Source organism: Ammospiza nelsoni, chromosome 2, assembly GCF_027579445.1.
Source record: "Ammospiza nelsoni isolate bAmmNel1 chromosome 2, bAmmNel1.pri, whole genome shotgun sequence".
In the NCBI taxonomy this organism is placed as follows: Eukaryota; Metazoa; Chordata; class Aves; order Passeriformes; family Passerellidae; genus Ammospiza; species Ammospiza nelsoni.
Genome location: NC_080634.1, coordinates 109,625,600 through 109,642,579, shown reverse-complemented (window position 1 = coordinate 109,642,579; position 16,980 = coordinate 109,625,600). Strand labels below are relative to the sequence as shown.

Here is a 16,980-nt window from a genome sequence, read left to right as displayed (position 1 = left end):
TGGAGTGGAAGTGCATCTGCTGCATGATAGAGGGACAGAGGCATCGGAAATGAAATCCACAAGGAAATCTCTTTTGCCATCATTGGTGATTCATAAAGTGCAAAAGCTTGCTCCCATCCCAGCTCAGATGAGTCCTGGGGGACACAGAGCCAAGAGCAGGCTGTATGAAATGCAGTGACTCTGTTTGCTAAGGCAGCTGCTCTTCAGATCCTGGCAGGAAATTAGCCTTTGGCAGATGTATTATGTAGCTTGAATATATTAGATATGTGCAAAAAGTCCATTCCTATGTCTGGGGAGAAGAAAAGTATTTATACCCTGATACAGAAGAAAGATATTTACCTTACCTGGGCAGGGGGACTGCAAAGCCAGAACAATAGAAGGAATTTATTGAACAGCCATACTCCTAAATAACAGAGACATCCAAACATTAATGTCGTAAATATTGTTATACTACATGCCACCATAAACATTCTACAGTTAGTGTGTGTATTTTACTAAAATCAGACCTCAGAATGACTCAGGACTTCCATGTTTTTCTTAAGCTATATTGAGCTTTCAGTATTGCAAGTTCAAATATATAAAGGTTCAGGTGCAAAAAACCTCCACAACTTCAGGAAGTAAATCCTACTTAGTAAATTGGATTTGAAACTATCCAACAAGAAATTTGGAATAAAAATCCTTGAAAGAAGTTTTGGTTACCCAAGAAGAGGAAGCACCTAGAAATTCAGAATCAAAGAGAAACAGAAGGAACAGATGTAAGGGAAAATGTCAGATATCCTAGACAATTAAATTTGTTCTCTTGGCATTCTCAGAAGTCCCATTCTCATATGTTTGTTTTGTTTTAGTGACCTTTTCCAGCATGCTTTGTTACGCATGGTATTTGAGAGCTGAATCACTGTCAGAGGTGGGGATGATAATGTTTCCCTCGCTGCCCTCAGGGGTGATGGGTCACCACCACAGGAGGTCAGGGAGTGCTGCCCTGCATCCTTTCACAGAGCTCCCAAAGAAAGATGTTGATTTGATATATGAATAATATCCAAATTTCTCCAGCCATCACTATTTTCTAGTTTATGAAGTCATTAACTGCCAACTAAAATCTCAAGGTCAAATAAAATGTTTAGATTTGTAAAAATAGCCCCTTTGCCTTTGGCTAGCACTTAGCTAAAGATTAATTTATAATGTTTTTCAATCAATTAAAACTGAGCTATAATGCATTTGCATTGTCTGTTGCAAAGTAGTCCAAAAGATAATTAATCTCTACTTGGACAAAAGCCCATTAAGTTAACCAAGTTAACCTTTTCCTCTAATATTGGGGTCTTTTTTTTTCTGAAAATTCTTTTACAGAAGCCAAAAAGAGTAAAAAAAAGGAGGGAGGTTATATATTTGGAAATATTTTGAAGTGGCTTAGGCACTGCCACTGTTGTCAAAAAGTGTCTATTACACAGAATAAGAATTATATTACTGTTATTATATTATTCTGTATAATATTATTATACAGAATTTAAGTTTCAAAACTTCACAAATCCTTTAAAAATCTCCCATTCTACTTGTGACATAAATGAACTTGGATCAACAGGATGGTCCCCTTCAGTAAAGGAAAAAATGAAGAAAACAGAACCAAAGAGGTAAATGAGAGGTGATTCCAGGACTGCTCCATTCATTTCTAGGCACTTGACACTGGGTTATGGAAATACTTCTCCTGAGGTTCTTAAAAACCCAAGACAAAATTTGCAGGTTTGGCAAGCGATGACAGGGACATGTGCTCATTGTTTTGAGTAACTAGAGTGATTTCCTCCTTTCTCCCCAGGCCACATCATTTGTCTTTGTAGGAGGAACCAAGAGTTCAGTTTCTTCTCCTTTGGTTATCACTGTGCTTCCTGTGTGTGTTTGTCCTCCTCTAACCAGGGCTCAACCTTCATTTGCATAATATATGCCAATTGCATAAAAATGAATGGAAAAAGAGTTGACTGAAAGTTTGATATGTTTATTTAAGGACTCTATGCATAGTGTTTATATTTTCTGCCAGGACCTGGGAACTTGAATCTTTTAGTAGAGAGGTGAACATTTCTCCACGTTTTCCTGCACACATAACATATGCTGAGCAGGGAAGGGTTGACTTCCACAAGCTTTTATGTCTTATCATTTTTATATTTTAAAAAGATAAGTTTTAGCATATTTTATGAAGTGGTTTTGTTTTTTTAAAATAATTTTTTTCTGCTCACTATGGTTATACACATGATAATAACACACCTGGTGTTACAGAAGGAATAGAATTATTTTCAGTATATTTTAGTGTTTTAACGATTCCTTTGAGTTCTCAGTAGTTATTCTCATGTTAATTATACCTAGCATTATAGAAAGAGTAGTATTAATTAAGATTCTGTAAGAGATTTTGGAACTCTGCAGAGAGTTAATTTACTTTTTAAATTTGGAAAATATTTAAATTGCTCTGGGTAATTGTGCAAGATTTTATTGACCTACGAAAATGAGAGATAATTCATACAGTCATCTGTAACTTTGTGGGATTAAACTTCATAATATTTGAGTGGTAATTTAGTTATATATTAAAATATGTTTCTAAAATAGAAACTATTTTATTATTTTCTAAATATATTTTCTTTATAGATCTCATTTATCCAAAATTGTTTTAGTGACAGTGTTGAAAAGAATCTTTGATATTGTTAGAAAGCCTGCTGTTTAGCAATTTCTATATGCACAAATGGATAGCAGTTATAGGTAGGCTGAGGAAAAACGTGAATTTAATTGAAAATTTCTCTTCCAAGATTCTGTGTCTCCTCATTTGCAGTGTCTTCATGGGAGTTGCTTCTTGTTAAACTGAAGATGTTTTAAACATCACATTTTAAAAGTTATTTAAGAGAGTTTCTTCAAAGGTGTTTATAGTCATTCTATATGGGTGCAACAATCTATTTGCAAAATAATATTTCCAAATTTATGTATATAAGGTTCTTTTACTTAATGCATGCTTAGACACCTGCTTAAGCTTTCTTTTCAGTCAAAAGAGACTTTTTGAAGTCATGCAGCATCTAAATTTGCTGTGGAAATTAACGGGGTGATGGGGAAGCCCAGTGGCATCAGCCAGCCTGTGAAACTGCAGCCAAGGCCAAGTGTGATGTTTCCTTATACATCATGTAGGATTTGGGGGATCATATCCTCTTCTATGTGTGTATCTTCTGCAGAAAAGTGAGGGATTTGATTTGTGGGACCCTGTGTTGGTCAGAATCTCTGGGAGATATATAGTCTGTTTTATTTTTAGTATCAAATTTGACTGTGCATCTTTGAGCTTGTTGCATCTTTGAGCTTCTAAATTACACCTAAATTATGCAACTAATTTAGTTTAAAATCAATGAAGTGACTCCATGGTGTTAATTACAAGACAGCATTGATGAGCTGTCAAATCTAAAATGAATTTACTTACCATCAGTATTTCTACTGACCCAAAATTGTATTTAAATTTAGATTCCTACTATATCTTATCATTTTAGCAGCTGGCCTTTACTAGGCCTTACTTGCTGGCCTGAACATTGGTGAGCAATTTTTGTGTACAGAAATGTGATTCGAGAGTATTTAAGTACAAAACATGATGAGAAGCCTGTATTGAATCTCCAGTTGACTCTTCTTCTTAATAGCCCATATATGGGTGTCTGCTGCATGTGGTCTTACATATGCATTTTACAGATGTTATTTTGTTTTCAAATAAAATAGTAAAAAAGCAATCAAATTTATATGGGTTTGATACTGAAGAATGCTGTGAATCCCTGTGATTTGGTGAGAATGGTCAATGTTTGCTTTTACCATGAAAATAAGCAAATCTATTCTTCCACAAGGCATTTCTGTTAATGAATATTTTCTTTCTGAAATATTGTGCTTCAAATAGCTCTTAATTTCTATGTCTTTTATGTGTCCATAAAATACTGAAATGTGTCATTTGTCAACTTTTTTGTGTTCTGACTCTGTTTTTGTATTTGACTTTGACCGATTCCCTTCCTGGTGGTGGTTTATGGTGCTTACCTCTTTCATTGCAAACTGGGGGGCAGTCAGGGCAGTATGATGCGTTAGAAAGTCCCAAGAAATCAGAAGACATCCCTGAGATTAATTACTTTCTTGTATGAAACCCCTCTGTTGAAATACTCACCTTTCCTGTCGTGCTGCAGGCCATCCAGCGAGAAAAGCCTGAGAAGTACAGAAAACTGCAAGATGCCAGCAGATCAGCTGAGGCCCTGGTGGAACAGATGGTGAATGGTAATTACTTGGGAGTTGCTTTAGATAATCTTCTTAGGGATTAGATCAACTAACAGGTTCATATTTATCACAAGAATTATATTAGCACATGCTGTCTAAATGGAACGGTAAAGTGATATTGCCTTATATTTCTTTTATTATTTCTGAATGTTAAATCTGTTAATTAGAGAAGAGAAAAAAAGTATTACCACTTTAGTACCATGCAGAGACATGTGTTAGAAACTCACAGTAATGAATTGCATATTAACAATCTGTTCTGTGCAGAGACTTAAGTTGTAATCTTATTTTCTGAGTTCTCTAAGCTTTGAAGTACCTTAACACATCTGAGTTAGACAGCTCCAAAGGAATTACTTTAACCAGTTGGGGAAAAATACTTCCTGACTTTTAATATAAAATGTATGTTTTGTAATATACATATTTCTGTAATGTTCTGTATCATAGAAAATATAACATTTTATTGGGATTTTGGAAGAAATTTTTAGCATTTGGTTTTTGGAATATAATAATTGTCAAAGTTTATACAACTCTTGAACAAAGAAAAATAGCTGCAAGAGTTTTGTCTTTTTTTTTTTTCTTTTCCTCAACGAAATTATTACATGACACCATTCTTTTGAACTTTTAAGTAAGTGAAAAACAAAACCCAAGGAAAAGTTCATGAAAGTAAAACTAACTCACGCCATTTTTCTTAATATTAAGGAATATCTTGCCTTGCAATCAAATAATTAAAATGGGCCAACATCTATCATACTGATATGATTACTAGAAATACAGATGCTGAGTAAAGTGACATTTGGAACATATATTTTCTCTTAAATTGTTACAATGAATAACCAACAATTAAATTGCTAAAAGTAAAATGCTTTAAGTCTGAGGTACTAACTAGCCAAGCTAAAGAAATTTCTAAAGAAAATTCTTAGATGGAATCCTATGATTATTTTGCCTAATTATGAAGGTGTAATATTATAAAAGAGACCATATTTAATGTGTAGGACATATTTTGTTATCATTACTGTAACTATTGCTACAATGAGTCCCTTCCCTGACTCTGTGAATATACTGAAGGCAGTCTGGCAACATCTGCACCCTGTTTGAAATAATTTGGGTACTTTTCCATAGTTGATGATATAAAAAGTTCAGACTTTTTATGTTTCTGTCTGGGAGAATTGATTGTACATGACTTTTAGGGAAGCATCTGAAATTTGCATGCTGACACATTGAGGTTCTGATTTTGGGCAGAATCTGTCCAGGGCATATTTAGGCATGTCCACTCTTCCATTGGACAAGTGCAGACCTGCACCTCAAGAATTCCAGTTTACTTTCTTTGGATTATGCAGTACTTTATGATGACTAATTTTGGTGTTATTTGTCAAACTCACTGCCATCTTAGCTAATGCTCACCCCGCACTGTAGTGCTTACCATGTCATGTATCGAGTAGACTAAATTCTGTCTCAATTATTCCCATGGAGTTTTAACTCAAGACACTGCTTTTGTCTCCCTCAGTCCATGGGTCCATCCTTATTGATGTTTTACATGTAGTTACATGTGCATAGAGATATTTCCAGTATTTCTCAAATTACACTTCTTTATTTAGGAAGCACCTCTTCCAACTGAGTGGCAGGCACAGGGTAGATTAACCAAGCCAGTATCACCTTATCAACTTCTTCAACTTTGTTAGCTGCTCTGAGATCTGTGTCATGCATTATATTGTCTTAGCCTTGGTAGAAAAAACATTCTAGTGTGGCTGACATAATTGGCTGTGAAAATGAAGATCTCTTATTGTCATGGTTTTAGGGAGGAAGCAATCCCTTTGAAAAGAGAAACAATTCCTCTGGACTTGGAACCTTGAGTATTTATCGGACTTTCAACTGCTCCACTAATGCAAAGGCAGATTGAAGAATAGTGTTTGGAATGGTTAATTAATGCACTAATTGCCAGCAGTAGAGAGTAGAATAAATAATTAACATTAGCTGGTGAGAACTATGAGATGATTTTAACAAAGAATTGGCAAATGGAATATCTTGTGAGATGCTCAAAATTACTCCTTGTGGGTAAAGGAAGTTAACTGCCATTGTAAAGCCATTGTACTTTTGAGTACAACATACTCTCTCTTTGCCTTTCCTTCCAATCATTATGATCTAATTGCAGTTAATGGCTGCAATTTAGTCCAACTGAAACTGAACTAAAAGTTAAGTAAAAATATTACTTTTAAAACTTAATTTCAAACGGTAGTAGAGTTATGCAGCTTTATATTTTCCATAGTAATTCAACTAAGTTTCTATAGTGTTTGTATCTTGTGTAAATTAATTTTTTTTTGGTTGTTGTATTCACTAAGAACGAGATTAAAGATTTGCTGAATCTCAAAAAATAACATTTTTGGAGCAGCCTAACTGTTCCTTCATATCTTCCTGTTCCAGTGGTGGAACTCTTTTCCATAAAATGGGAGGGAATTGGAATTAATTAGTGTGCCTGTATGGATTTGTGGGAGATCTGCAGTTTAACATCTAGTGGAGTGAAGATGTACTATGTCATTTTAATGAAAAACCTTTCTAACTACCACAATTTACAGATCAAAAATGATGATGCTCCCCTTGTTATTCTTTAAGGAAATGAGTCAGTGATTGAATTGATGATTGTCATGCATTTGCAGTATAATCTGTAATTAAAAGACCACAGAAAGCAAACAGATTTAAGGCATAGATCAGTTGAGTAGTCAAGTGATGACATTTTTAATAGTGTTGTTAATTTTAACTTATTCTGTGTCAATTAGATCTGGACTAATGATGATTAGATTCCTTAAGATTCAAATTATGCTGGAGTTACTTAATACTTAAAATATTCTTTCTGTTTGCTCGTAAACAAGATTCTGAATGTAACAGACAAAGAGCATAAAAAGATGAGACCTCTGGTGGGTTATAAGAGCAAGTTCAGAATAGTGGTGAACTCCATTGTTGAATCATTGGTAATTCTTTTCTTGCCTTTTTTTTCTATGATAGGTAGGAGAGAGAATAAGTTAAAAAAAACAGGACTCTGGAGAGAATTGGATTGTTTTATTTAGGGTTTAATTTATTTGTTCCTTAGAAGAGGGAAATATTCTTAGCAAACATATTTACACAGGACATTCTTCTAGTCGTATATAAATATTGTCAGCCACTGTCAGCAGAAGTATTTTTGCCCTGGAAAGATCTGCCCTCTCCCACAGCACAGCTGTTCCTGTGTTTGTAGGCAGGGAGTCTGGACATTATCATTTGAAGGGCTTTTCCCATCACAAGGGAAATCATTGATGATTTTTTGGTGGATTCTTCTTTACCCAACTACCCTCATGGGCTGTGCTCTGCCTCTCCTTGCTCATGCTTTCAAAGACTGATGATTGAAATCAGTGAAAACATATATTCTGTTTACCAGTGTTTCTAGGAAAAAAAGAAATCTGGTTTTTTTTTTCTCTACTAAATCATATTATAAAAGAGAATAAAAAATCTGTTGATGCATAAGTATAGTTTAGCATTTGGAATGGACACTTGGCTATTATAATAGTTTAGAGTAAAATAAACAGGACATCAAAATGAATAATCAGAGAATTTTGACAGCAAGCATTAAAGTGAATACAAATCAATTTGTTGCAATAAAACATGTAATTTCAAAATGCCACCATTCTATGGAAGAAATACATTATCTTTTAAGTTACACAAGTCGAGAGCTACAGAAACCAAATAATATTACATTATTCTATCACAGAGCTGTGCAAATGACAGATGCATTTAACAAGATATATTTCATATTAAGTGGCAATTCCAAAGCACTTCCATGTGAGGTGCTGCACAATTAAAAATATTCAGGCACAATTTATTATGTGCAGTATACAAGGTAATAAAATTAATGGATGCACTTCAGATAATGATCTGTTTCCTCTCGGTACAGTATATTTATACAATGATTATACCAGAAGGTTTTAGAATGTGAAACATGAAAAAATTATTAACCAACCACTATTCATAAAGTAATGTTTTACCAGAAAATGGGTTTTATATTGTTTCTTTGCCTGCTTGTGCACTTTTGATATGTCTTGGTAAAGGTGCTTACTTAGTCAAGAAATAAGTATTATCACAGAAGAAAGTTTCAAATAGGCCAAGGAATAATGGACATTATTAAAGAGTAATAAATTAAAATTCAGAAAGTTTCACTTCAGCTAGAGGAAGAATTTCTTTGGGGGTGCCAGAGCACTGGAACCCTGTGCTGCCCAGGGAAATCATGAAGGCTCCCTCTCTGGAGACATTCCAAAGCCACCTGGACTCATTCCTGTGCCACCTGCTCTGGGTGACCCTGCCTTGGTACGGGGGTTGGACTGGGTAATTTCCTTCCAACCCTCACTATTCCGTGATTCTGTGAAATTCTTGATATTCTCCAATGGGTCAAACTTGCCCAAATGATCTCAAGTGCAAGTAACAGCCATTTTATTACATCCTGCTGGAAATGACGTGCTAGCATCTGATGGAAAATTTTGTTTTACCTGAATGGACTGAAAAATAAAAGTTTTAAAATCACATGTTATGGAGATTTTATCTTACTTACAGTAGGATATTCTGCCTAATGAAAGTGCACCTCTGCAATATTTTACCAAACGTGACTCTGAATAAAGCAGTTTTGTACTGTCCATTTCAGGAACATGAAGAGCAAAAGCATTTCTTTCTCTATGTATTTATGGAATCACATTTAGACTCAAAGGTTAATTAAAGAAAATTGAATAATAGAGGCTATTTTTACATATTTAAATCTCTCATGTGAAGAGGGACCTATGAGAAAAATAACAAAGGTGGATCTAGTGAATCTAGATTTTCATCTGAAATACAGTCCTCTCTGAATCCTAGAAGAAAATATTGCAGTGAAAAGTATTATTATATTTGGAGAATCCATGACTGCACTTCTGGTAATCATAATCTTGCCTAAGGGTACTTGGGAGACTCTGGCAGCTGAAAAGAAAGGGAAGGAGGAATAAATAAAGTGATCTTTTTATATCTCGTCTGCCAAACTCACAAGCAATATCTTCCAGGTTCAGAGATAATAATGAACACAATGACAAGATAATCTGCTCTCTGTTATGAATTTACAGCATTTTTATATCCAACTCATAACAGAAACAATTGTTAAAATACAGCAGAGTTAAAGTCTTATTGTCTATACATATGCATGTTCTTGCTGTTGTTAAGAGTCAGTTTCTGAGTGCCTGGTTGTCTCTGATTGTTGTTATTTAGATGTGCTGGGCCATTCAGGTTTATTCTGCCTCTTCACATGCTCATTAGACATTAAACTTCTGGAAAATGTAGTCATGCTACCACATCGCCAGATGCACACACACACTCACAGAGGACAAGATCACTTTTGGATTTTATTAAGATGTGTCAAAATCCTTTTTTACCACTTCACACTTCAAAGTTAATTTTATATCCTTGATTAGTCCTTAAAATGTACTCTTCAGTTTTTTTGAGTATATTGTGGATGTGGAGCTGCTCCAACCACCACCCATTATCTCTCACTAGTACTGAACTTTCTTTTTTTCCAATAGTTTTGCTTTTTGAAATGCTGTACACTTTGTTTGGCTGGAGCAGCATCCCAGAGCAAAAGCATATCCAGAGAGCTGCTATCAGGTCTGCACAGTCTGTTTCCAAGCGGGCTGTTTCCCAGCAGCTCTGAATGAAATAGCCCTGAGCTGGACCCTGAACAGGAATTGCCAGAGCACTGTGATGCTCCACCACAGACATGATCCCCAATTATCATTTACTGTGATTTACCATACACTATAGCAATTTCTTAAAATATTTTATTTTTAAAAATTACAGTACTTTTTATTACTTTTTTACTACAGCATCTGGCTGCAATTAGTACTCTATTTCCTATGTACTACCTTCCAAAATTGCCATGAACTTCACTATTTTTTAATCCTGATAAAGAAAATTTCCTGTAGATTTGGAGTGCAGATTGCAAACAAGAAAACCCATATTCAGTAGTGTATCAAAGATTGCAGAAGTGGAACAGAGAAGGCTTTTGTCTAATTCGCTTTTAAACTTGCTTTAGAGAAAAGTACTCTAATTTTTATTATTTTGATAAAAACATAGCTTTTGTTTAACTGGTTGGCTATTGTATGGCTGTGTGATGATATTAAAAGTGTTCTTAAGCATATGACATTGCTCAGTGATCTGAAAATTTTACTCATTTTGAAAACAATGTTGACTCTATTGCTATGTGTATCATTACATGTCATTACAATTGAAAAAATATTAGGGATTACATTTAAACTTCCACTGAAAAATAAATTGGATGATTAAGTTAATATGATTTTGAAGTCATTTTGAGTTCAAATTACAGAGTGATTATGAATTATGTTAAGACACATTTTCCTATCTTTCATATGTATTGCTTTACTTTCTTCACAGAAAGTGAAGAAAATTCCTTTTACCTTTTAATTGTTCTAAATAATTACCTTTTCTTCAATAACTAAAGTTAGTTTTATTTTATGAACTTTATTGTAAGCATGATTATTGAACAACACACAGGAATAGGCAAACTACATCAAGGAAACCTATCACTTTGAAAATAACCATAGAGAAGCATCACCTATGGTTTCTTGGCTGTCTTCTTACTGTCTCCCTATGGTCATTGTTGGACACTCAGGACTGGCCTAGATGGAGATTTGATCTGGTACTTTGTTAATGACTCAGTGTTTATGATATTTTTAAAAATACTTATAATACAGAATATATGGGTTGGATTACCAGAAACCTCTAAAGAACTGTGGAATATAGTTCCTATTAATTGCAATTTTATCGAAGAAAAGCCAGCAACAGTCTTGTACATTAAAATCTAATTTCAGTCCAGGCACAGTTCTCAAAATCCAGCTGTCAGGCATTTGGTTATTTCTTACAGCAGTTTTAATTAGCTTTATGTATTGTATCTCTACTTTTTGCTTTATTCCCATTCTTGTACTTTAATGTAGTTTATAATTCATTCCCATAGCAACAAAACTACCCAGGCAGCAATGTTAAATATTTTGATATGCTTTCCCCACTAATGTGTAACATCTGTAGATTCAGAACTGTTATTTGGTGATAAATCATTAACTGGATTTATGAGCTCTCAAATAGAGAAACTGAATTGTTCAATTATCCTACTTGTTTTTTTTTCCCTTTTCTTTGTAACTTGTTTATCTTTAAGCATCTTCTGTTGTTTTTCTAGAGGGTCTGAATCCTGACAACATTAGACAAGCCTCAGAGCAGCTGAAGAGCCGCTGGATTGAGTTCTGTCAGTTGCTGAGTGAAAGACTGGCATGGCTGGAGTACCAAAATAACATCATTGACTTCTACTCCCAGCTGCAGCAACTGGAGCAGACAGCAATTGCTGCAGAAAACTGGCTGAGAACACAACCCACACCAGCAACAGATCCTGCTACAGTAAAAGCTCAGTTAGAAAGATGCAAGGTTAGAGATTGTTCAAGTTTTTTTTATGATATTGTGCTTCATAGGTGTTCCAACAGTGGGACAGGTTATGACCTACAGTGTTTCACTATAAAAATGGTATATGGTCTCTTTGGATTTACAAAGTAATTATTGAAAATATTTGTTCAAGGAAGGGAAAGACTGGTAAAGAAACAAAGAGGCAGTAGAACCCAGGATATGGGTATTTAAAAATCTGCCCCAAATATTTTGTTATTAGGATACTTAGACACTTAGAGGGAACTGTGGGCCTAAAGTCATTTTCATATTTCTTTTTCATGTAAAAATCTATGTCTTTGGTTCCTCATTAAATCCTGTTAAGGATCTGTGCCTGAACATTGTCCAAAATTCTGCCATTGCAGGCCACTTTACTTCTTACATACCCTGTGTTCTGATTCAGTGTGGGTCGTGTACTCAAATGGAGGAATATTCTTCTGTCACAATATGAGAGGATCACAGGAGTTGTACAAAAAACTGTCACACCAATTACTTATAAGTCTCCCTAATGGTTTTTTATTTATGTGCTGTACTACCATAGAAATTTGCTTCTCTCTCTTACTGTAGACAGCTCTGTGGGTGGAGAGCTTACAAGCAAATACTGATTAACAGCAATATATTGTAGTGTTGCATTATAAATTGCATAATATACTAGTAGAAGTTTGACTTTAGGAAATCTATGACTCCAGAAGCTCTCAACCAGAAAATATTGAAACCCAAATTGAGATTTATGCTATTACTTCAATTTTCAGGTATTTCCAGGCTGGCATTATGCCTATGGAGATCTCTGTTCTTGTGCAGAAAATTTTTCTTTGAATATCTCTGCTGTGAACTGTACATTTGGCTTACTTTGCTCATTTATTTTATATTCTGTAGTTGCACATGCCACAGTGTATACAAGGTATAGCAGCACAACCCCATTGCTCTCTACAGCTTCCTGAGAAGGGCAGTGAAGAGAGAGGTGCTGATCTCTTCTCCCTGCTCTCCAGGCACAGGATGCATGGGAATGGTTCAAACCTGTGCCAGGGGAGGTTTAGACTGGAGTTGGGAGGGTGTTTGAAGAGTGTAACAAAAAAGCTTCCTGGAGAGGTGGTGGGTGCCCCCAGGCTGTCTGTAGGAGCCATTTGGAAAACGTCCTTATCAACGCGCTTTAACTTGTCAGCCCTGAAGCAGTCAGGCCATTGGAATAGATGCTTCCTGAAAGTCCCTTCCAGCTGCTCTGTGCTATCCTAATCTTAACTTCAGCCTCTAATGTGTTGCTGTGAGGCTGCTAGAAATCACTGGGCATCTTCATCTCTCCTTTTCTACCTCATTTTAGTCTGTACATAATCTAACAGACATAGGTCTGGAATTATGGTACGCGTGGTGTTTTTCTCTTCCCATCTTCAGATGAAAAAGATGTTCCTTAGGATTGAAAATGTAATGTGCACTCATTCTTATTTTCTTTGAGCAAAATGTCATGTGAAAGTGACTTTAAGGTGGCTTTAAGCAGTGATTTCAATTAACAATTTTATTTGGAGTAGAGGTATTGATTTGTGAGGAAAGGTTTAAAATGTTGAATTGATGGTTATTGTAACTGATGTATTTGGGAGAGAAATAGTTGTGCAATGCGCACTGAAACAGTGGTGATTTCATAGCACTAGTGGCTTCATTTCTTGTGTATCCTATCTTGATTTTTTTATTTTTTTATTGTTTGCACTTGCAGGATGAAATCATTCGAATGTCAACTCTGCAGCCTCAGATTGAACGGCTAAAGGCTCAAAGTCAAGCGCTCAAAGAGAAAGAACAAGCCCCAGTGTTTCTGGATGCTGACCTTGCTGCTTTTACCAGCCATTTCAAACAAATATTTGCTGATATGCATGCCAGAGAAAAGCAGCTACAGACCAGTAAGTGTTCTTGACAAGAAGTCAATTTGCCTGACTAGCAGTATGGAATAGGTGTTTATATTTTGCTTTCCCAGATTTGTATTTGCTTTTGTGATACTAAACCAGCAGTGCAATTCAGGTGCTCTTTTTTTGCAGTTGAATTAGTCTTTCAAAAATTATCAGTTCATTCCACATTTTTTATTAAGAAATCAAGGGAAGGTACACTATTCAGAAGCAAAGCTTCCACTCAACGTAGTTCTGCCATCAAACTTCCTCTTGTTAGTGTGTTTATGGGCAGATTCAGTGATATTTTTTGGCACCATAAAACTGTCTTTGCTTATCTGGATTATAAGACAAGGCAGTCCATCTCTAATTCAGTAGAGAGGAAAGACAGCTTAATTACAGGAGTGAATCTGCTCTAGATTTTTACAAAATGGAAATTTAACTCCATAAATCTTATCAAAGAGAGTAGCTACCTTAGCATATCTAGTTTTTTGTCATGTGGCAAACTCTTATTTGCAAGGCAGAACACATGACTGCCAGTTATAACATTATTTGTGATATTTTTAGTAAAATGAATTTTTCAAAAGGGGCAAAATGCTATACCAAAATAGAAAGTTAACTATTCCTAATTAATGATACGTAGCATATCTGTAATTACTCTTTCTGTATTAGTTTATGAAATTTAAAAAGTATCAGACAAAAAAAAATACAAATTTAACTTTTTCTAACAGCAAAGATATTATTTACCTCTTCAACCATATCTCTAAATTATTGTACTGATTTGAAATTTGACATAGTGCTAGCTCCTTCTAGTGGATTTTTCTAATATTCCTCCTAAATTCTTTCACAGAGAGTCTTGGATATTGTTTTTTTCAATACAACATTACTGCACTGCTATAGTTATTTTACTTGTGTTGTCCACATATGCAAACTGAAGAGGTGATGATGCATGGGAAAACAGATGAAATAAAATGCAAGTGTCGCATAGCAAGTCATGAAAGAATTAATTGTAGAAATTTAACATTACAGAGTGTATAGTTTCTTCATTACTCTAAATTCAGGGTGAAAAATGGACAAGATGTAAAAACCATTTTATATGCTGGAACCAGTTTGCCATTCTTCCAACAGAAACATAGCATGAATGCTGGCTTCTTTATGATTTCTCCTCTGTCTAAACTTCCATAGTTGTTTGGTTTGCCACACCAACTTTTACTGTGGTGAGAGGCCATGAATTAACCAGTTGATTGGTCCAGTAAGGTAAATACTGTTCAGTGCCTGAGCTGTAATGCCATGGGCTTTAGTGAAGTTCTTCCTGGGAATTCCTTCCCCAGCCTGGGCTGCAATCTGCTCCTCCAGTGCCCTGGCCAGCTGCAGGAACAGCTGTCCTGAGCTGGAAGCACTGACCAGGCTGGGGAGAGTCTCCTGCAGTGCAGGAGAACAGAAGTATTTAATCAATATTGCATGGAGCTCTGGACAGTTACTACTTTTCTTGTGTTGTACAGATGGGCATATCCCGTGTCTTTATTCTGGCCTTACTTTAATAGAAAATATTGAAATTATTTCCTACAGATGGAAAAGTCTCCTGAGGACTGAATGTTGTGCTGCAGATCAGTAATAATATTTGATCCTTTTTTTTCTTTCCTTTGAATAAAACCTACACGTGTTTAAAAAGATTTTTCTTTTTTAATTCATAATTAAGGTTGATTTTTAAGTTAAAAAGATATATTTTTTTGACTGTCATAAAAGGTTTGTTTATTTTATGAGAGGCTTTTTTTTTGTTAATCTTCCATTGATTCTTTATCTTTTGATGAATGAAGGTATTTAGCCGTTCTGTTTTTCAAGAGAAATTTTCCCTCATAAACAGTTTTCTCTAATTTTGGGAACTGTCACCCTCAAATATTTTTTGTTTGGTTAGGTTTTGACTGTGGTTTTTGAAAGTGATGGCAGCTTAGTTTTGGTTTTTTTTTTTTTTTAAATATTCAGGAGTGCTTAGTAGTTTCTCTCTGCTGCAGATTTGTCAATAAAGTAATACTAAAGACTAACTTATATTTTCTTACATATTTTTCTCCATGATTTGATTATCATTTCCAGTTATAAAACCCAATTTAAATTCTGAAACCTCTTTGATTGGGGTTTTTCCATTATTTTGTGGTGCTGGTTAGGAAAGAGATACAATCTCATAAAATATTAAGAAATGCAACCCCATTTTTTGCACTTTACAGAATGTCTGTATGTCCATATGTGATGTTGAATATGATGTATGCAGCAATCCAGCTCTCTCTTCTCCCCAGACACATTTAGAGTAATGTCTAGAATATTGCCATATAGAAAAATTAAAGGTCAGCCTGAGCTTAAAACTGATCAGTAATCTACACAAGGGAATGAAATAGACAATGCTGGCAATGATTTGGGTATGAATAACTTGATTTCCCAAGGAAGTGCTTAGATTTTGTAATGCCCTGGTGAAAAAGGAGGTTTTGTACTTTATATTTACTTGTCTTGAAACTAACTGCTGCTGCATCAGAGAGATTTCTAGGGAGCAGCATGGTCAGCCTCCCATTCCCCCTGAGCCCAGGGGGAGCTGGCACTCAGTGTCAGGTAAGTGAATATTCCCCGGTTCAAACTCCCTCCTGGGTGGCAGCTGATTCATTCCAGCACTCCTCTACTTCTGTGGCTTAACTGAATTCCATTAAGGTGCTTCTGCTTCTCAGTCTCGCTGCATTGAGCTGCTACCCAGTCGTGGCCTTGATGGAGATACATGTTCTCACTGAGATGCACGTTCTGCTGAGGGAAATTGGATTTTTAGCAAGTAACTTAAAAAAAGGCTTTTGTCGCAGGTAAAATTAAAAGTATCAAGGTGGAGGTGGCAAAGAAAAAGTCATATATATTTCCATTTTTGTCTGCTTCATGAATTTATGCACTGTGCTTTTCTTTCAAGTTCTGATTCTACCTTTGCAGAATCAGTAATTCCCAAAGGTGAAGTCATCATTGTCATCATTGCTGTTGTTATTACTAATCATAAATTATTCATCTGCATTCAAATGATGTTTCTCCTGTTTATTTCAGGAAGTACTTTAGAAAGATTTTGCCTTCTGCATCATAGAAAGATTCTTTAGACTTTTTATTTACCCATGCCATGTTTAAAATTATTTCACATGCACATTATTATTCTCTCTAATCCATAAATACAATATTTTATAGTGTTGAATTACATAGTGCTCATGCAATTCAAACTTGGCAGAATTTTATAAGATAATAAATTACAGTAACTGTAACAGTATAATGACCATTTAGAGTTTATTTGTAATTATTCTGCTTTGGTTAAAACTTTGAACTGCTAACTTATTTTGATGCTTTAAGTACATTGGAAATG

General features: G+C 35.2%; 1 protein-coding gene across 2 annotated transcripts in view; it reads left to right on the top strand.

Annotated features, from left to right (window-relative positions):
- DMD (dystrophin) overlaps positions 1-16,980 on the top strand; it is a 1,160,174-nt gene that overhangs the window by 488,381 nt on the left and 654,813 nt on the right. For both annotated transcript variants that reach the window (XM_059491405.1, XM_059491401.1), the window contains exons 19-21: positions 4,173-4,260; positions 11,486-11,727; positions 13,445-13,625. In XM_059491405.1, coding sequence (XP_059347388.1) covers positions 4,173-4,260; positions 11,486-11,727; positions 13,445-13,625 — 511 coding nt within the window. The remainder of the gene's footprint in view (positions 1-4,172; positions 4,261-11,485; positions 11,728-13,444; positions 13,626-16,980) is intronic.